Raw genomic sequence first — 22,731 nt, forward strand, 5'->3', positions numbered from 1 at the left:
GGGCTGATCCGAATGCCATTTTTTGAGCTTCGAAGCTCGGTAGTAATCAGCACCGAATATTCGAAGCTTCGGCGGGAGGAGGCTGAAGATATTCTCTCTAATAAAGGCATGTGTAACGAGTAGAAATATGGTGTGGCCCCTTTAAGAGCTGCGGGCTCCCGGTTGAACTATGTCGAACGACTCGAGCACCGCATGTATGCGGGTTATTTCTGTTTTTCTGTTGCTCATTTAAAGTTATTTTCTTTATTAAGTAACGCTGTAGACGGCATAACATTTGCGACGGACAGTTACACGTGTTTCATGGGGAATAAAACGCCGGTTGTGAAATGTCAATCGCCTCTGTGAAGTCTGTCTGGTAACAATAACTCAAGCTAAGTGAGCTAACGTTATCCCTGTTTGCTCCTTAGACAACGCGTTACAGCAGAAGTCTCTGTGTGTTTGTCTGCCTGTTTGCATTTTGATTATGTCGAGAACACGTTCAGAATTAATAAACTTTTAATAAACTATAGAACAGCGCGAGCGGGAGGCGGCACGCCTCACGCAGGCAGGGCTTACATGCTACGAGAACGGACACTGCACTAGACACAGGTCTGTTAAGAGCAATACTTTTAAAAAGGTAGCCTGACATTTTTCTGACAAACAAATCGCTCCCAAATCAGAAATTAACAGCACAGTAATTACTGACACAGTAAATGGTAGGCTATTTAAATAAAAGACGAACGAAAAATAAATGAAGGAACGGTAATAAATAAAGAACACGCCGTCCCAGTAAAATCTCACGTTTGAGTTTTAACAAGCTCCTATATTTCGCAGTAGATTCATTTAGACTGATAATAACGGATAAAAAGGCTATTACATTTTGTTTCTATTCTATTTTCCACAATGTCAAAGCAGCGCAGCTTAACCCAAAATACGAGCTCGTGCAGTTGTGCGCTTTAGACAGAATACTCCAGTTGCAGGGAACACATTAGAGGGCTAAGAAAACAATTTATATTTATTAAGTATAACAAGGTTGGGTTCCTTAAACTGTCCATCGTATTAAAAACAGCTAGGCTTTATAAGATAATTGTAAAAAAGAGTATGTGCATGTTTTTATTAATTTTTGGAGGCATTTTTGCCCTCCATCCCCCGTTCTTGCTTATGATAATCCAAATGTAGTATTTCCAGTTAATTTGGCTGAAACATCAGGAGCATGAGACTGTCTTGTAAATGCGTATCACCCGTTTCACCTTGTAAACAATCTTTGAAGTGTAGTCCGTCGCGCACGTCTTTTGCACTTGCTCTGCTGACTGAAGCAAAGTCTGTGAATGAAGGCATGAAAAGCAGCCTATTGCAGTACGAAACATAACTGTTGTTCAGTGTAGATGCATTTTAGGAGGTGTACTTTTTGTTCCGATTGTATTATAGTTCTATTCATGAGAATCGATCGGGTCACTGGCACCAGTGCGCCTAAATATTTTTTCACACTCGCACGCAGTTATATTCAGGCACAAATGCGAGCGAAATGTTCGCACTGTAGAGCCCTGGGTATTGTACTGTAGGTTTTTACAGCACCGTGCTGCTAAATCTACAGCGACATTTAACAGTATTAGGCTTATAAGAACATGCAACAACAAGCAAAACAATGCCACACTGAGCGTGCTTTAGGTCTATAAAATAATTTATTATTTTTTATTATTTTATTATTTATTGTTTTATTATTTATGAAAAGTTTTGAATATGAAATGTTGGAAAAAATGAAATTATACTTTTATATATGAAACAAAATCCGCCAGTAGGTGGTGGCAAATTTTAATAAGTGAGTCAAAGAATCATTCATTCACTGATTTGTTTAAACTGACTGATTCATCCATGAACAAAAGAAGGGAGATTTGTTGAAGGGAGATGCTGTTCTGGGCTGTGTTTCGCAAAATTGATCATAGAGACCATTGGTGGCAATGGTTCTATGATCTACTTAGGCATACAATGCTTTTGGGAAGTGCAGCCCTGCTTAGTTCAGAACTATTAATATATATTTGTCACTTATTGAACTGTTGTATTGAAATTAATATTACATTTGCAATTATGCTGATATTCAGGGTCAATTGGGGGATGAGTTTAAGGTGCCTCTATGCCCTTAAATGGTCAGTCTTCTCCGCTTGGTGCACAGCCCGTGGCAAAGACCCTTCTTCATGTGAGACATCTCTGATATTGTCTTTCCTTCAAGAGTTGTTGGATAAGGGTTGCACACCCTCCACTCTCAAAGTTTGTGGCGGCTATAGCAGCTTTTCATGCTCTTATAGTCGGACAGTCAGTGAGCAAGAACAACCTCATTGTTCGTTTTTTTTTTTAAGGGGTCTAGGAGGCTGAACCCACCCTGCCCCATCACTGTCCCTACCTGGGACTTGTCCACGGTTCTGAGGGGCCTTAAGGGCCCCCCATTTGAGCCATTACATTCCACTGAGATCCGTCCCTTGTCACTCAAAACCACCTTACTATTAGCTTTAGCATCGGTTAAACGAGTAGGAGACTTGCAGGCGCTCTCTGTGAGCCCCTCCTGCCTTGAGTTTGGGCCCAATGACTCCAAGGTCATCCTAAAGCCAAGACATGGTTATGTTCCTAAAGTTCTCTCCACTCCATTCAGAGCACAGGTGATTTCCCTCTCCACGCTTCCTCTTTCTCAGGATGATCAGGAGTTGAATTTACTCTGCCCAGTCAGAGCTTTAAGAACTTACATTGACCGTTCCGCCTCGTTTAGACAGTCGGAACAGCTCTTTGTATGCTTCGGTGACTGCACCAAAGGGTCACGAAGCTGAGGCTATCCAGATTGATAGTCAACGCGATAGATTGATAGTCTTGCTTACTCCTCCTTGGGACTGCAATGTCCCATAGGAGTTAGAGCACACCCTATGAGAGGAATGGCCTCATCCTGGGCCTGGTCCAGTGGTGTGTCCATTGTAGAAATCTGTGTGGCGGCCGGCTTGGCCTCACCGTCCATGGTTTTATAACCTGGATGTTCCTGCCCTACAGGCGCAGGTTCTTTCTGTGTAGTTACCTCTCAGAGCTGCTAGGACTTCCTTCCTGCCTTGCGGCAGGACTCGTTTTAGTTGAGTTTGCCCTAGCTTGAACTCGCTAACATCCCCACGGCTCCAAGTTTTCCGGGTCGTTGGTTTAAACATTGCTATACTGCTTATATAGCCTTATGCCCCGCCCATTTTGGCGGGCTCGGGTGGGCTTCTCCGCCATCATTGGTTCGTTTTATTACAACTACACAAACCAATGGTCGTGCAGTTTCACTACATGATTGAATAAGGCTTCAGAAATCTGAGAAAAATGACTTTTCCCCAATGTGTCTAGTACGTTACACAGCTGTTCAACTGAATATACGAAGTGAAGCAAACATTTTTTTCTTAAATATCCGCAACACAAACAACAAATTGTTTGTCACTATAGCAACAGTAAACATTCAAGACTGAAGTTCGCACAGGGCCTCGCAAATATAAATAAGCACAGGAAGGTAAATCGTCTTCTTGAGAATATACATTGTCTTCCTGAAGAGGGGAAAAAAAGTAAAAAAAAAAAAAAATCATGATTGTCACAGTGGGTGGTGCTAATAAATTGCCATGATTCTATACAGGGTTCAGACATTAAATTGTAAGGCGTCATTACATTACATTATCTGTAAAAATATTTTGTCATTCCAACTTGACATTCCCATCACGAAAGAGATGTTTAAAATCATTGACTGTATTGATTCCAGTTTCATTTTTAATGAAGTTTCTAGAAAATGCTGTGCAAAGTAAACATAATGCAAAAGTATTTATTAAAATGTAGTATGATAGTATAGCATTCTGAAGGCCCCTCAGCTTTTCTACAGATCTGTCATTAACAATGAAGATAAGAATTTGACAACTTATGTTCTGTTCCAGGTACTACTTGTGTTTGCAGCTGCGAAATGACATCCTCTCTGGCCGTCTACCCTGTTCCTTTGTCACACATGCTCTGCTGGGATCCTACACCGTGCAGGCAGAACTGGGAGACTTTGACCAAGATGACCATGGCTCTGACTATGTCAGTGACTTTCGCTTCGCCCCCAACCAAACACGTGAACTGGAGGAGAGGGTGATGGAGCTACACAGAACTTACAGGTCTGAGAGAAATATTACAGATTGTACTTGTTTATTGTCAAAAAAGCAGTAGCGAACCGTGACTTTCGAACCTTCTCACCCCCTCCACTCAACGGTAAAAAAAAAAAAAAAGAAGTAAACTCAGCCTAAAATCAGCCTAGCTTACTGTGTCCTCTTCTGTAATACTGAATGTTACATTTGAAAAGAAATGCCACAAGCAAACATCAGAGAGAGTGTGAGTTATTACCAAAATTATACAATAAGTAATAAAATGCAAATCATCATTACAAATAACTGCATCACGCAATCGGTGTGTGCATTTCAGCGGAATATGGTGACATCTGGCCACAAAACCAACAGAAATTAATGTAAGCCGATGCAACATGACAGTGCTCAACCGATTAAATGTATGTAACAGCCGATTAAATGTATGTAACAGACCATATTCAACTTATGATTTGGGAAAAATGTAACTATTATGCAGAATTACAGCAAATGTGCATGTTTGCTAAGTTAGTAAATTTACAGACTGACCAATAATTCTGCAAAATAACTGTTTTCTCAAATAAAGCTTAACATATATAAAACAGTGGCAGTGGCGGCCAGAATAAAATCAGTCATATAACCTGTTCAGTTTTAAATAACTTTTAAAACACAAACAGTTTCCAGAAAACAATTCCAGCAGTAAAGCTTTAGCCTCTTGATTGATGCTGTCATCCAGGGGTAGGCTATCGCTTAATTGATGTGGTTGAAATGTCCTCCTCAATAATGTTGCCTGCAGTTTCCATAGTGAATAGCACTAGCTAGCTATTTTACCAGCATTTTTCCCCCCCGATTGTGTTCCCCACAGCGGGCGGAATGCTTCATACACTTACTGATAACAAGCCCCACCCATTAAAAGGGACAATATGATTGGTCAATTTTCCTGTCAGTTGAAATTCTCTCATTGACTTGCAATAGCTTGACCCTGTAATTTCACAGTTGGACCACCAATCATAGAACTGAAAGCTTTAGGCAGAAAAATCCTAATATAGAGAAAACAGATGTCTACACAACACAACACAAACTGAATAGGCAGAGTTTATTGTGAAGAGTTTATTTCCTCAAAAAGATTTAGATGTTTGTCAAATTATAAATTCTTAAAATAACATTAGAACTGATGACTTTTTATTTAAAGGTCCCATGGCATGAAAATTTCACTTTATGAGTTTTTTTTTTAACATTAATATGAGTTCCCTTAGCCTGCCTATGGTCCCCAAGTGGCTAGAAAAGGCGATAGGTGTAAACCAAGCCCTGGGTATCCTGCTTCGCCTTTGAGAAAATGAAAGCTCAGATGGCCCAATCTGGAATCTTCCCTATATGTCGTCATACGGGGACAGGTTACCTCCCCTTTCTCTGCTTTGCCCACCCATGAGAAAATGAGCTACTACCGTGCAAGGCGAGCGCAATATTTTTTTTTTCCTCGAGAGACATCATGGCTTGCAAATGAGCGAAGCATGGCAGTTGCTCAGTGTTTGGATGTACAAATGAACACCAAAGTATTTTTGGTAGCACATTTTCCACAACAGCACCTATCCAAAAAGATAGATGTAATAATGGTCTGACTAATATAGTGGCGCTGGTTAGTGTCTATAGCTGATATATATATATCAGTGCCTTGCAAAAGTATTCATACCCACTGAACTTTTCCACATTTTGACATGTTAAAAGCACAAACAAAAATGTATTTTATTGGGGTTTTATGTAATAAACCAACACAAAGTGGCACATAATTGTGAAGTGGAAGGAAAATGATAAATTGTGTCCAGCATTTTTTTCAAAGAAAAATCTGAAAAGTGTGGCGTGCATTTGTATTCAGCCCCCCTGAGTCAATACTTTGTAGAACCACCTTTCGCTGCAATTACAGCTGCAAGTCGTTTGGGGTATGTCTCTACCAGCTTTGCACATCTAGAGAGTTACATTTTTGCCCATTCTTCTTTGCAAAATAGCTCAAGCTCAGTCAGATTGGATGGAGAGCAATTTTCAGGTCTCGCCACAGATTCTCGATTGGATTTAGGTCTGGACTTTGACTGGGCCATTCCAACACATGAATATGCTTTGATCTAAACCATTCCATTGTAGCTCTGGCTGTATGCTTAAGGTCGTTGTCTTGCTGGAAGGTGAACCTCCGCCCCAGTCTCAAGTCTTTTGCAGACTCTAACAGGTTTTCATCTAAGATTGCCCTGTATTTGGCTCCATCCATCTTCCCATCAACTCTGACCAGTGTAGGAAACTTTTTCCTTGTCGAAGCAGAGACCAGGAGACATCTGCATTGGGCGTCCTGTAATAATCTCATGAGGGCTCAGTCCTACTGATCTGTTAGGTGACGCTCTCATACTACACAGTACCGCTGGCAGTGCCTCGACCCATGGTACTCCTTCCTGATGCATTTTGCTTAGCCTGGTTTTGATTGTTTTGTTCGCTCTCTCAACCTGTCCTGATGCTTGTGGCCTGTAGGGGCAGTGAAGATTCCACTTAATTTTCAACATTTTAGACACTTCCTTGACTACGTGTCCTGTGAAGTGTGTACCTTGATCTGAGTCAATGTAATCTGGTAATCCCCATCTGGGAATGAAATCAGTGACAAGACATTTAGCAGTATGCGCAGCTGTAGCACGCCCTGTTGGATAAGCTTCTATCCATCTTGAGAACTTGTCTAATACTACCAAAACATCAGTTTTTCCCTTACAAGGAGGCAATGATATATAATCAACTTGCAGGTGACGAAATGGTCCTGGTGGAGCTGGGGTATGTGCTGCTGCTGTAGCTGTTGCTGGCACATCATTATTTTTCTGACATGTAACACATCTTTTGACTGTTTCGGTGGCTACATTTCTGAATTTTGGATTCCACCATTGATTTGAGAACCTGTGATTCATCGTTGCTGGACCACTGTGACCCAAATTGTGTATTTGTTGAGCCAAATATGGCAGTAGTGATTCGGGAGCGACATACTTCTCCTCTTTGGTCCAGCAGCCAGATGAATCCACTGTGGCTCCTTTGTCTAACCATATCCATGCTTCATATAGAGGAACGTCTTTGTACAGATCAATTATTGAGTCAGGAGGCAGAATTGTCTTCTGTGCTATACTACCTGAACACACTTGTACAGTTGTATAGGAACAAGCCTGTTTAGCAGCTACATCAGCAAGAGCATTACCTTTAGCTTCCGTAGTATTAGTTGTGAGATGTGCTTTCACTTTGATCACCGCTAATTTTTTTTGGAAGTTTCATGGCAAACATTAGATCTTTTACTAATCCAGCATGCTTAATGGGGGATCCAGCAGAAGTTAGGAACTGTCTACTTTGCCAAATGACACCGAAATCATGAGCTATCCCAAAAGAATACCTGGAATCAGTGTAGATATTTGCAACCGATCCTGAAGCTAGCGTGCATGCTCTAGTTAAGGCTACTAGTTCTGCAGCTTGAGCTGAAAAATGATCTGGAAGCCGACCTGAAGCTACCAATTCAGTGATGGAAGTAACTGCATAGCCTGCTCGTCTGTTACCATTAATGACTTGAGCTGAACCATCAACAAACAACTCCAATTCTGCATTCTCTATAAGAGTTTCTTTTATTTCACTCGTAGCTGCATACGTGAGTGTAACACAATCGTGAGTCATTTCTCCTTCATCCTCTAACACAACTTCAGTCATTGCAGACATCATACATGAGGATGGGTTCGTGACTGGCGCACGCTGTAAAACAATGTTCGGGGCTGTGAGAATTGTTAACCAGTTTCCCCAACGAGAGGAGGTGACAGAAGTGACTTTTGCTTGATTCATTAGTGCGGACACTGCATGAGGGCATCTTACATTTACCGTCTGTCCTAACACCATTCCTGATGAAGCCTGAAGAGCTAGATGAACTGCCTGCACTGCTCTAAGACATGGGCCCATCCCTTGAGCGACTATGTCAAGTTTACCAGAATAGTAATGAATGGGGCGTAAACTGCCCCCATGATCTTGCATTAGACATGCAGTCATAAAGCCTAAGTGTTCATGGACATAAAGCACAAAGGGCCTATCAGATTGTGCAATTCCTAATGCTGGTGCTTGACATAGTGCTCTCTTCAAATCATTGAAAGCTTTGAGATGAATTTCTTCCATACAAACAGTATCGGAATCTTTAACCTGGCCTTTCAACAAGTCATAGAGAGGCTGAGCAATCGAGGCATAGTCTTCAATCCAAGGTCTACAGTAACCTGCTGTTCCTAAAAATGATCGGAGTGTTTTAATGTTAGTAGGCGGAGGTATGGCTTTGACTGAAGCGGATCGATCCTGTGTAATGGATCTATTTCCTGCACCAATTGTTTGACCCAGAAATGTGACTTGGTTTTTAGCAATTTGAGATTTATGGAAGCTGCATTTGTGTCCTCTTTTCTGCAAATAGTCCAACAATGCTGCCAATTCAGTTTGATGTACCTCGTGATCTGTAGAAGCAATCAAAATATCATCGACATATTGAATCATAGTGGACTGTTTGACTGGACATTCTGGGTCACACAAATCACGTCTGACAGCCTGATGGTATATAGTTGGGGAATTCTGAAATCCCTGTGGTAACCGTGTCCACTGGTATTGCTCATAGTCAACTGTGAAAGCTAACCATGTCTGGCTGTCAGAGTGCAATGGTACAGAAAAGAATCCATTAGACATATCAATTACTGAAAAAACCTTATAATCTAATGGTAAACCATTACAAATTGTAGATGGATCTGCTACTAGAGGGGTGATTTTATCAATATGTTTATTGGCTATTCTGTAGTCTATGGTGAGTCTCCATGTCCCATTGGATTTCTTGATGGGCCATATGGGTGAGTTACAGGGACTGTTGGTCTTAACTAGCACTCCTTGCTTTAGCAATTTTTCTACAATAGGTTTGATTCCCTGTATAGCTTCCTTATTGATTGGATATTGTTTGGTAACAGGAGGTGGAGTTCCTGTCAATTTGACTGGTTCTACACCTGTCAAAAACCCACAATCATCCTTGTCTTTAGCCCAAATTGGATGATTCTGTAAGAAAGCATACTCAGGAGTGGTTGCATTATTAGTAGAAATTTGTGCTGAGGGAATTTTTATGCTAGCAGATTCTGAGGACAGGTCTAAAGTTAGATGTACTTGTCTCAGTAGATCCATGCCTAGAATTGCACCTGTATTTAATGGAGCACATAGCAATTTTGTAGTCAGTCTTCGGGCCTAACTGTACCTCCTATGGACGGAGTTTCATACAAAACAGAATCTTCACCTATTACACCAGTTAAACAAAGTTTAGTTTTCTTGTATGGGATGTTTAAACCTTCAGCCAATTTTGTAGGAATTACTGTAATTTCTGCACCTGTATCAAGCAAAAAGTCAATCTCTTTCTCTTGTATGCTACCTTTCACAAAAATTATTTTGTCATTGTGATGGATTACAGGGGAAAGGTAGCTACTCACAGCCCCAACAATTAGTTTTTTTCCTGTTCTTGTTGTGCTTTTAGAAGAGCCTGAGCAAGCTGTCCTAAAGTTTCAGTGTACCTTGGCGGAACTACTTCAGGGTTGTAGGCGGGCTGAGAAGGAGCAGAGTTATGCCTAGTATTTCTTTTACTATCTTGCAACTTCTTCCTACACTCTTTCTCCCAGTGACCTGATTTATCACAGTAGTAGCATTTGCCTTCTTTTTTTGGCCATCTATTGTCTTGATTCGTTGTGCTAAACGTAGCTGCTACTACTCTCACGTTTGCCTAAACATCAGCATCTCTTTCCCATGTAGCTAAGCTGTCTAGGTTACTTCTGATGGTTTTGGTAGACCAAGTTAGATCTAGGAATGGCAAGGCTTTTCTGTACTCGACTAAAAGGCCATCTGACCAGATGCGGACTAAGGGTCCCTTGTCATCTAGCACACTTTCAGAATCATCAACTATTCCACTGTAAGTCACAGCTGACTGACAAAACCTTTCAGTGTATTCACTCACAGTTTCTTCTTTCCTTTGCATACAGTTAGTGATTCTGGACCAGTCTATTTTGGGTCCCATGATATTCTTTATAATTTTCAAAACACCTTCTCTCAAATCGCCTTTACTGACATGTTGTAGTTCAGAAGTAACAGCAGACTCAAAACTGTTGAATTCAGTTTCAGTTAGAATTTGTGACATCAGCTGTGTGACTTCTGTTAACGACATGTCATAGAGACGCATTTTGCTTATCAATGCACTTCTAAATTCAGAAAAATTTGTGCGTGCTGAGGGTAAGGTCTGGGATAGTCTCTCTATATCTTTAGGTCTTAGCGCCTTGGCAACAGTTTGTACTTGGACAACAGAAGAGTTTGGAGGAACACTTTCAATTTCCTCAATTCCCTGAGATCTTCTCCTAGCACCACATACCTTCACTGAATCTATGGGCACATCAGTTACTGATTGGATAGCTACATCTTTTTCAAAGAAAGCTTGTAAGTCAGGATAATTGTTATCAGACTGACTAACTTCATCCACATCATTTTTTGCTGCAGCTTTGTAGCGGTTCAATTTCTTAGTCAAAGAAGATACTCTAGCACAGAGCTCTTTGTTCTGTTCCTCTAGCTCTGAGTTACGCTGAGACTGTTGTGTAGCTAGCGCTAAACCAAATTCTCTGTGGCAGCAGATAACTTTGCTGCCTTTCACATTGTTCTTGCGAATACATGCTCCTAGTACCTTTTTACACTCATCTACAGACCAAGTCTTGTCTGGATGGATCTCGTATTTCTGAGTGAGTTCTTGTCCAACCTTCTCAGTGACTATTAGGTTCATTTGCACTCCTAACTGTGATTTGAATTCGCTATCTGACCACAAAGGAGTCGCAAGACCGCCTTTTTCAGTTGTAGGGATCAGTCTAGCATTCTTTCTAAACATTTTGTGAGTTTCTTTGTTACCACACAATCAAAACACTAAAACTTCTCTGAATAGCAGAGGGTACACTTGTTAACACAGATCAACTATTGTCAACATTCCCTGGTTGAACAGAGGACAAATTATTAGCACTTTACACTACTTCCCTGCCTGAACAGCGGATACCAATATTAGCACGTAATGCTAATCTTCCCTGCCTGAACAAAGGATACCAATATTAGCATGTAATGCTAATCTTCCCTGCCTAAGCAGAGGATACCAATATTAGCACGTAATGCTAATCTTCCCTGCCTGAACAGAGGATAAAACTTCATCTCTAAAAGAACATTTTTAGAGGATAACTTAGTTAACCAAACCCTACAGCTATCTGTTAACTCTTCTCTGACGGCGCAGAGGATAACAACTTTGTACTGGTCTTAATGGTTCTTTTGGATAGAGTATCACTCACCAACCCTTGGGTGTACAGGAAAATTCAGCCTGGATCTTCTTTTGGATCAGATCTTTGTTGTGCTTGAAGTTTCAATCAGGATTGAGGTGAGAAGCTCTATCCGGGTCACGGCACCAAAACTGTAGGAAACTTTTTCCTCGTCGAAGCAGAGACCAGGAGACGTTGGGATATCTTTCAAGCAGAAGTTACTCTTTATTGAGAAACGCGCTGTGCGTCGCTGTAGTCATTCAAGTCCAACTAAGGCAGTGTACTTGGTAGTTCATATACATTCAAGGGGGAGGGATACATAGAGTAGAGGTGGAGACAATCTAAACAAAGCATGCAAATGCAGTGCAGGAATCAGCCCATTCCCTACATTTCCCAGCCATGATCTAATCAGCATAACGGTGTCATTCAAATGCATAGGTGCTAATCCAATCAGTCTGGCAGTATCGCCCATACCTTTACATTATCATAGAGACAAAGGCACAGCTGTGCTTTGAGCTTGTTCTGCCAAATGGTTAGGAAGTGTATAAAGACAAAAGGTTAATTTCACAGACACCTGGGCTGCCTGCCTTGATCTCCTTAGAATGTCATTATCTTTACCTCAGAATGTAAAACACAATGTATATCAAGTTTTCAGTTCATATACTATTACATTGGAACCTAGATATAACATAGTACAAATTTGTAATCCCACACCAGCTTCCCTGTCCCTGCTGAAAAAAAGCATCCCCACAACATGATGCTGCCAACACCATGTTTCACAGTGGGGATGGTGTGTTCAGGGTGATGTGCAGTGTTAGGTTTCTGCCACACATACCGTTTTGCATTTAGGCCAAAAAGTTCAATTTTGGTCTCATCTGACCAGAGCACCTTCTTCCACATGTTTGCTGTGTCCCCCACATGGCTTGTCGCTAACTGCAAACAGGACTTCTTATGGCTTTCTTTCAACAATGGCTTTCTTCTTGCCACTCTTCCATAAAGGCCAGATTTGTGGAGTGCACGACTAATAGTTGTCCTGTGGACAGATTCTCCCACCTGAGCTGTGGATCTCTGCAGCTCCTCCAGAGTTACCATGGGCCTCTTGGCTGCTTTTCTGATTAATGCTCTCCTTGCACGGCCTGTCAGTTTAGGTGGACGGTCATGTCTTGGTAGGTTTGCAGTTGTGCCATACTCTTTCCATTTCCGGATGATGGATTGTACAGTGCTCCATGAGATGTTCAAGGCTTGGGATGTTAATTTATAACCTAACCCTGCTTTAAACTTCTCCACAACTTTATCCCTGACCTGTCTGGTGTGTTCTTTGGTCTTCATGATGCTGTTTGTTCACTAATGTTCTCTAACAAACTTCTGAGGGCTTCACAGAACAGCTGTATTTATCCTCAGATGAAATTACACACAGGTGGACTCTATTTACTAATTAGGTGACTTCTGAAGGCAATTGGTTCCACTGGATTTTAGTTGAGGGTATCAGAGTAAAGGGGGTTGAATACAAATGCACGCCACACTTTTCAGATATTTTATTTGTAAAAAAATTTGGACACCATTTATCATTTTCATTCCACTTCACAATTATGTGCCACTTTGTGTTGGTCTATCTCATAAAATCCCAATAAAATACATTTTTGTTTGTGGTTGTAACATGTGAAAATGTGGAAAAGTTCAGTGGGTATTAGTACTTTTGCAAGGCACTGTATATACAGTGGGTACGGAAAGTATTCAGACCCCCTTAAATTTTTCACTCTTTGTTATATTGCAGCCATTTGCTAAAATCATTTAAGTTCATTTTTTCCCTCATTAATGTACACACAGCACCCCATATTGACAGAAAAACACAGAATTGTTGACATTTTTGCAGATTTATTAAAAAAGAAAAACTGAAATATCACATGGTCCTAAGTATTCAGACCCTTTGCTGTGACACTCATATTTAACTCAGGTGCTGTCCATTTCTTCTGATCATCCTTGAGATGGTTCTACACCTTCATTTGAGTCCAGCTGTGTTCGATTACACTGGTTGGTAAAAAGCGCTATATAAATGTAAGGAATTATTATTATTATTATTATTATTATTATTATTATTATTATTATTATTAGGGGCCAAGCACTGAAGGTGCGGAGGCACCTATTGTATCCGTTCTTTTTTTTTTTTTTCTTCTTCTTCTTCCGCTCTTGAGTCTATGGCAGCCCATAGAACCGATTGCGGGAAAGTTGTGAAATTTGGCACACTGTTAGAGGACAGTCTGAACTGTGCCCATAGCAAATTTGGAGTCTCTAACTCAATCCCTCTAGCACCACCAGCTGTCCAAATTTGCACTCATGTTTATGTTAATAACTTTTGAACCGTAAGGGTTAGAAACAAAATTCTTTTTTCCTCTGATTCCTTGGGTCAAGACGAATCGTTTGCATCCTATGACGTTTTCCGCCATTTTGAATTTTCTAAAAAACGTACTTTTTCGAACTCCTCCTAGGCCGTTACTCCAACAAAAAGTTATAGAATTCAAGTTGATTTCTCAAACCGTTTTTGAAAAACATGCAAACGAATTTTACGTAGCGCTTGCGAAAATAGACATAAGGCTGTATCTCTGCAACGCTTTATCGTATTCAGACCAAACTTGGTACATGTTATCACAAGCATGTCCTGAAGCAACATGCAGCGTTTTGGCACAGCGCCACCTACTGGTCCGGAGATACGAAAAATGGCTATTTTTGCCTATAACTTCTGATGGGTTTGTCCAAAAAGCATAAATTTGGTCTTGTTGGATTCGGGGCATCATGTCGAGTCGAATGATATCCAATTTTCCCATATCGGCCATTTTGGCCATTGGCCATTTTGAATTTTGTGCTAAAATGCTGTATTTTACGAACGCATTAGCGTATCGTTACGAAACTCGGTATGGGTCATCAGGACAATGCCCTGACGGAGCCTGAGAAGTTTCGGATCAGCGCCACCTAGTGGAGATTTTTTTTTTTTTTTTCATATGCTTATAACTTTTGATCTGGTTGACTTATTTTCACGGGACTCACATTCTACGACTCCTGAATCCTTGATGAGTCCAACAATACCAAACATGCTAGGTTTCGACTTACGGTTTGTGCGGCGTGGTGATTTAGCGCTTAAACGATTGCGAATATCTTCGAAACCGTTAGTCCGATGGAGACGAAACCAGCGTAGGAAATACGAAACCTAAGCTGCTTAACTATATGTCATAGCCCAAATGTCAAAATTTTGGTTGGATTGTGCCTCTTGGTGGCGCTATAATTGAACAAAACATGAAATTTACATTAACTACAATATGGTTATGATATAAAATGCTATATTATATGAATGCATTGATGTACCATTACGAAACTCAGGATGTGCCATCGGCACCATGCTCTGAAGGCGCACAATAGGTTTTGAGACAGCGCCTCCTTGTGGTCAAATGTTATAATGAAATTTAAAAAAATGCTAATAGATTTATATAAATGTGGTCTTTTTTAATTAGACTGATCTTAACTAATTCTGTGGGTCATGCTGAGAACATTGATGCCAATTTTGCCACAGTCAGCCAAACTTCCAGTGAGTCATTTTGATTTTCTTTAAAATCATACTTTTTCGAACTACTCTTAAACTGTTGCTCCAATTTTCACCAAAATCGAATCGTATCATCTTTAGACCATGCTGGTAAAATGTTATGGATTTCGTGTTGATAGACGAAACCTTATTCATTTACCACAGCAACAAATTAGAGGCTTAATGCCAAAATGACTCTTGAGGCTCTATCTCTGCAATGCTACATATTGACACCAAACTTTGTGAGTGTCATTGTCACCTCACTCTGACCATACCTCATTAATTTAATCACAGTGCCACCTATTGGTCAGAAGTGATAAAGCAGTAAATCTTTATTATTGACTGTATTTGTGATTTTTCAGCTCTTTTGCCTAAAATGATCTTAAAAGGTATTTAATTGCTCACTGATGCACTTGGTCTGATGTTGGCTGGCTGATTGTGCCTTATTTGTTCTTGGCCCCATAATTGCTGCTTGCAGCCATATTTATTATTATTATTATTATTATTATTATTATTATGAACATATTAATGGCAAAAGTGTCATTACACTGTATTCAGCACGAACTAGGCTACCATAATATGTGAGCAGCATGTATGTACATGTTTGTATTTTTGAGAGAATAACCTTTACTCGTTCATATAAAACAATATATTGATTTAAATTTTGTAAGACACTTTTTGTCAAAAAGACCGTATGCGGGAGGTGTGAATCTTCATGAATAATGCTGTGATTCACACCTGAGAAGACAAGGACCCGCATAATGACCCGCATTATGAGCCCTTTCAGTCAGGTAGGCTATGTGAGAGGAAACTAAAAAAAAAAAAATCAAAGTACAAAGTAGTTTTTTTTTTTTTTTTTTTTTTTTTTTTTTTGGTAGTTTAAAAATATAGTTAACAATATAAATGAGATACATTTTAAATAAATGAGGGCACATTTTGAGTATAGAATTTTACCTGGTAATCCTATTCAAAGTGAGCATCATAAGTGAACATCACTTACCTGGCGTTCCAAGGTGTTTGGTGTTTCTGCACTGGAGAAAAAAAAAAAAAAAACTTTCCTGCTTCCAGTCAGTGATCTCACCATTATATTCATTCAGAATGTCCAGTGTGGGCCAATATCTGGTCACTATGATTCTCAAATCTGTGAGATAAAAGAAAAAACCCTCAGTGAGCATGCTGATAACAGGATCATATCAGCTATTGTATTAACGTTAATGTAATGTCCACTCTTGTTACAGTGTAGTGCTGTATTGATGAGGCGATACCCGGTAATCCACAAAGTACGGGTCTTTAATGAACGTAGGAACAGAAAACCAACACTAACACATGTAAAGTTAACAAGATAACGGACAGGGAGTGCAGGGAGTGAGTCCAACTTAAAGGGAGTGCTGACGAGGACAACAGGTGCTGGGAATCCGGGGAGATGGCGGGAAGACTGATGAGGGAAGTGCAAACAGGAGTGCGGAACAGGAGGATTCTGGGAAACGGAGTCCGGGCAGGCGTGGATGTGACATTACCTCCCCCTCCCCGGAAGGCGTGACCTCACGCCTCAGATGAAACAGCGGGGAGGGGGGGTGGGCACCCTGGAGACCTACAGGCAGGTGCGGGGGGTGCAGGCGGGTGCGGAGGTCTCCAGGGCGGGTCAGGAGCCTTGGCAGGCCACGGCGGGTCAGGAGCCTTGGCAGGCCACGGCGGGTCAGGAGCCTTGGCAGGCCACGGCGGGTCAGGAGCCTTGGCAGGCCACGGAGGGTCAGGAGCCTTGGCAGGCCACGGAGGGTCAGGAGCCCTGGCTGGCCACGGAGGGTCAGGAGCCCTGGCTGGCCACGGAGGGTCAGGAGCCCTGGCTGGCCACGGAGGGTCAGGAGCCCTGGCTGGCCACGGAGGGTCAGGAGCCCTGGCAGGCCACGGAGGGTCAGGAGCCCTGGCAGGCCACGGAGGGACAGGGGCCGTGGGCGGGTCTCCTAGCCCACCCCCATCTTTCCCACCCACAGATACCCTTCCCCCCCCCAAAAAATATTTTGGGAGACTCAGGGGTTCAAAGGGCTTGTGGGCTACTGCTGGAGCGGCTGGCTCGGCGGCGGCGGCTGGAGCGGCTGGCTCGGCGGCGGCGGCGGCTGGAGCGGGCTCTGGGGCTGCTGGAGCGGGCTCTGGGGCTGCTGGAGCGGGCTCTGGGGCTGGCGAGGGGTCTGAAAGCGGGGTCCAGTCCATCCCCTCATACTCCACCAAAAGACCCACTGACACTGGAACGGGCTGCTTGGAGGCAGAAAACTCAGGAGACTGGGGCTGCACGGAGGCAGAAAACTCAGGGGACTGGGGCTGCACGGAGGCAGAAAACTCAGGAGACTGGGGCTGCACGGAGGCAGAAAACTCAGGAGACTGGGGCTGCACGGAGGCAGAAAACTCAGGAGACTGGGGCTGCACGGAGGCAGAAAACTCAGGAGACTGGGGCTGCACGGAGGCAGAAAACTCAGGAGACTGGGGCTGCTTGGCGGCCTTCTTCCCTTTCCTTCTTGGCCGTTTCGGCCCCGCAGAGGATCTGTCATCGCCCATCCGGGGTTTTGGGTCCGGCAGGACACCAGGGGAATGCTCACTGGAGGGGCAGGCGGAGGAAAATGGAGATTGGCGAACTGGCCAGGCCGCCTGTGTTTCTGGGGTGACTGGACGAGGATCGTATGATCTATTACGAACCTCCTCAATTACAAACTCTGAACAATTTAGAAACAAAATCAGATTGATTGCATCGACTAGGGAAAAATAACAGGCAGGTTCCTTAAAACGAATCATGTCCTCATCCAGCCCCGCCAGAAAACAGGCGTTCAAACATGCATCTAGCCAATTCGCCAAATACGCAAGCTCGACAAATTCCTCCACATACCTCTCCAGCGGGCGACCGTCCTGCCGGCAGCCACACAGGCGATCCACAGCTGAAGCTTGCTGGGGAGGCTCGGGAACCAGGAATAATCCCATAATTGTTGCAGATTACCAGTCAGTTTTTAGGTCCGTTATTCTGTTACAGTGTAGTGCTGTATTGATGAGGCGATACCCGGTAATCCACAAAGTACGGGTCTTTAATGAACGTAGGAACAGAAAACCAACACTAACACACGTAAAGTTAACAAGATAACGGACAGGGAGTGCAGGGAGTGAGTCCAACTTAAAGGGAGTGCTGACGAGGACAACAGGTGCTGGGAATCCGGGGAGATGGCGGGAAGACTGATGAGGGAAGTGCAAACAGGAGTGCGGAACAGGAGGATTCTGGGAAACGGAGTCCGGGCAGGCGTGGATGTGACAACTCTTAACAGAAAACAAGATTTTTGTGATGTTAGGCATGCATGTATTATTGCACATCATGTGAAGAAAATTTTGTATAGGCATAAATTTAAAATTACAGTACCAGTAAAAAGATTGGACACATTACTATTTATAATTTTTTTGAAAGAAGTCTCATGCAGGGCTTAAAAACGAAAAAAAAAATTAAATCGTTCCACTCCGAGCAGAATCTGTATTTTAGCGTTTCTGTTCCAGCGTTCCTTCTGTATTATAAACATTCCGAAACCGGTTTGATTTGAAAAAATAATGGTTAATAACGTTTTTATTTTATTTTTGCATGTAGCCTACTTATTATTATTATTATTATTATTATTATTATTATTATTAACGATAATAATACGTACAGCATTTTACTTATTAAAAAACAAAGAGAGTGTTTGCCGTCTTAGCCAATAGGCCTACAATTATCTTTTATAACAAGATTCTGTCCAAATGTAAACCTATTAAACGAAATGAAAAACAATGGTTTATAAATTAAAGTATTTTTTCAAGATATTTTAATGTTTGCTGCATGGTTAAAAATACCGACGCTATTCCTGAGAGGACAAAAGATAAGTCGCATAGGCCTATACGTCGCATTTATTACATTCAGAAATAATAAGGTTATCGGTAAATAAAGTAAAATGTTTACAAATAGCCTAGTCTACATAGCTTTGTTTATAATGTTTGTAACATAAATTATGAACAAAACTGCCCTACATTATTTTATCTATCCACTTATGTACTCCACAACAAAAAGTACAGAGCTGCAATATCAAGTAAGCAATGCAAGAATTTGTGTGAGGCGCCGGCGCGACCACTGGATTTGTTGTCCTTCTATAAGACAGTAAACTCTCTGTAATTTATGGTCATACAGGTAAAAGCAAGACATCATTCATACATTTACTAAAGACACTCAAATAACGAAAACAAACAGAATGTCTGTTTCCTTTTCTAGATCTTTGGAGTACGCCACAAACAACCACTTTCATTTTGTTAATCTGTAGACCTAATTATTGAAGTGAAATATTTCGCGTAGTCTATAGGCCTAAATATTCCCTTGGAGTTTTATATGCGTTATGTAGGTAGGCCTAGTTTTCTCCGTTCACAGAAGCGCTGCAGATGCGTGATGCGTTGAAAATTGTACCATCCTGCAATTTTCACTGGTTTCAAAACGCACAACAAGCTGCATATTACTTGACATTCATTTTCACTTAAATGTAAGCGTAATACTTGATGGTTGGTGACATTTATCATCGGAAAAACTAATGTCAGGGCATTGCCATTGTGACTTACCTAACCTATGACGACTTGACAGCTGAGCCTGAGCGCGTCAGCGTGGGCATCTCACTTTAGAGCGTGAGCGCGGGCATTTCACACACGTTGAATGCGTCAGCGTCACATTTGCATAGGCTGTACTATTTGGATTCGTGATTGGTTGACTGCCAAATCAAAATATTAAACGGAACGATAAAATAACGTTATTAACCGGTTAATGACCATTTCAAATTAGCGTTTCTGTTCAGAACGATTAAATTTGATTTCGTTTCCATTTCTGGTTACGTTCCGGTCAAAATTTCGTTCGTTTCCGGTTTTCGTTTTCGTTACTTGAACCGGTTCAGAGCCCTGGTCTTATGCTCATCAAGCCTGCATTTATTTGATCAAAAATACAGAAAAAAAACAGCAAAACATTGAAATATTATTACAATTTAAAATAATGTTTTTCTATTTTAATATACTTTAAAAAATAATGTATTTCTGTGATGCAAAGCATCTAAACTGGTATTTTATATATTTTATATGTATATATTATATATATATATATATATATATATATATATATATATATATATATATATATATATATAATATATAGAGCCTAAATGTTAATGTGCAGTTGAATACATTGCTAACACATTTTATTTCAGTATTTATTACATATTTCAGTCGATTTCACCCATCTCAGTATAGCAATATATTTTGGGAATAGCTATGTCAGTTTACTAATATAATATAAGTTGTGTGTAATAAACGAAACTGCATGTCGATCTGCCCCATTAATTCACACTGAGACACACAAAACTTGCAGGATTCATATTTAAACTTTTTTTTTTTTTTTTTTTTTTTTTTTTTGCGGTTTAATATTCACAGACACTATATCACGATTAAAGAACTTCAGAATAAAAAACAACTTACCTTTCACAATCATTGGCTCGATCTAGTTGATCCTCGAAATGAAAGTGAAACCAGCTCTTCCTCTGAGGTAAATCCTTTTAGAATTATTCCTCACCGCATCTCAAAACGATGAAAAGTCCATGAAACTGAGTAAACTTGATGCGTTTTTCCGAGCTGACACAGGCGTTCACTCTGTTGCATGTATGAACTACTGACATGTCTCTATTTTCATACAGATTACATAAACAGAGAATATTTGTTTTTGATTTGACTTGCATAATTTGAAACCTGACATTTCAATGTTTCTTTAGACATAGGTCTCATTTTTGTGTCATTAGTATTCACTAAGTTACAGTTCTTTTTCTGAGGGAGTATCAGATTGGACTTCATTCAGAGAGAGACGACAGATCACGCATCATGTTAGTTTTCTTTATTTTGCAGAAAGCACAACATTTTGTTTTTACTCTGAGTGTACACAAATAAAAAAAGACATTTCACAGATTAGAATGGTATATAACTCTTAATTGATATGTTCAAAATTGACAGTATTTTTAGTCTCTTTCACACTGGTAAGAAAAAAAACCGAGGTGGTATCGCCGGCGATACCGCAAACTCCAGAGTGTTAAATAAAGGTATAATCTCCTGACCACACCTATTTTCTATTCTGTTCTTACTTGTTTTATAAATTACGTGCTTTTCCTGTCCAAACAGAAAATTGAGCAGCTGCAATTGAATCTTTTGCTTTTGATTGAACCCTGCCCCTAAAATAAAAACATCTGGTGTAAACTTTTGCCTGCATTTACCACATAACAAATCTAACAAATTAAAAAGTTTTTGAAGTCTTTCACACTCCTAAAAACAATGAAAAATAGTTTCTCTAGACCCACAAAACACACATTTATCATCAGTGTTTGGATTAATGACTGAAACAAATGCGTTAACAGCCACAGCCCCATCATTTTGTCAATGGTGGTTTGTACAGCACTGGCATCATTTCGTCTTTCAACCAGAGTTTATCCCTCCACACTGTATCAACCCTCCCATTTAGGGTCCCTTTATTAAAAACTTTCACAAAACATTTATACATCACTTTCGCCTCTACTTCATTCAGCTCTAAATTTTGCAGTCCGTTGAGATCCAACAAAGGACCTGACATTTCTTTTAAGTCTGGTGTAATCCCAAGTTTTGGAAATGGGTCTCTTATATCCAGAGTCAATCTTCCATTCTAAAAATCCTTTATTAAAGTCTTGTTTTCCACATATCCACTGTAGTTTGTGTGTGACGTGTTGATCTCTGACCCAACAAAGTAGCTACTGCATTTATATCGCTCATCTCAGGTCCAGCCACATTGACTATGTCCTTCAATGTCACAGGTTTAGTAAGCACACAGTATCTGCGTAAGTCCCGGAACATTCTTACCCTGCAATATCCATGCATAAAGTTCCATGCATGTTCAACTCTCTCAAATGCTTTTTCTTGGTCAATAGAGATAAGCCCCAAATTTACCCCTAAAAGACTCGAAACACTTAAAACATCCCTGTAACACAGTTCGTAGATACAGGAAGAAGGAGGCGGGAACCGGTGAATGTTCAAACATAACTTTAAAAATATTCAAAATAAACAAACAGCAAAATGAAAGTAAAATGCCGGCAGACCCTCACGAATGCTTCCGGCCACACAAACATAGTAAAACCATAAAATAAGTCCAGGCCTGGTCCTCTCTCGTCCTTCACTGTCGTCACTCCCCTTTTATGCTTCCGGAGCTCCTCCGTGAGAGATTTGAACGATAACAACGTGCAGCTGACGCTCGTTAACACTCGCGCCACCGGCCTCGCACCATTCCCTCATGGCTCTCGCCCGCCCTGCTCTTCACAATCCCACATGAGACCGATATTATCTGTGATTGACCTGCCCGGACCACAATACATCTGGTCAAAATGAATCACGTTTCTCAGTTTCTTCAGATTCAGAAGATTTAACAACATTTAAAAAAAAAAAAATCTAAATTGTGACAGGAAGTAGTCTTTGATAATGTTTAAATGTACATGCAAATGCAGTGTGGAATAAAATGAAATTATTGTACTTTTACTTAAACACTATTTTTAACAGGAAAAAAAAAAGATTTATAGGCCTTTTGGTGCCATCATTTGGTTATACAATGTTATGTTTTAATTTTTTGTCCTCAAGAAAGTCCATCATATTTTTAAGTTACACATACTACATTGATTAAAAAAGAAACTCAAATGTGGTT

The 22,731-nt window shown here is 40.8% G+C and overlaps 1 protein-coding gene across 6 annotated transcripts in view; it reads left to right on the forward strand.

Annotated features, from left to right (window-relative positions):
* LOC127522014 (band 4.1-like protein 1) overlaps positions 1-22,731 on the forward strand; it is a 467,430-nt gene that overhangs the window by 225,135 nt on the left and 219,564 nt on the right. For all 6 annotated transcript variants that reach the window (XM_051911522.1, XM_051911524.1, XM_051911523.1 and 3 more), the window contains one exon: positions 3,909-4,127. In XM_051911522.1, the coding sequence (XP_051767482.1) occupies positions 3,909-4,127 (219 nt within the window). The remainder of the gene's footprint in view (positions 1-3,908; positions 4,128-22,731) is intronic.

This window comes from Ctenopharyngodon idella, chromosome 11 (assembly GCF_019924925.1).
Source record: "Ctenopharyngodon idella isolate HZGC_01 chromosome 11, HZGC01, whole genome shotgun sequence".
Lineage (NCBI taxonomy): Eukaryota > Metazoa > Chordata > Actinopteri > Cypriniformes > Xenocyprididae > Ctenopharyngodon > Ctenopharyngodon idella.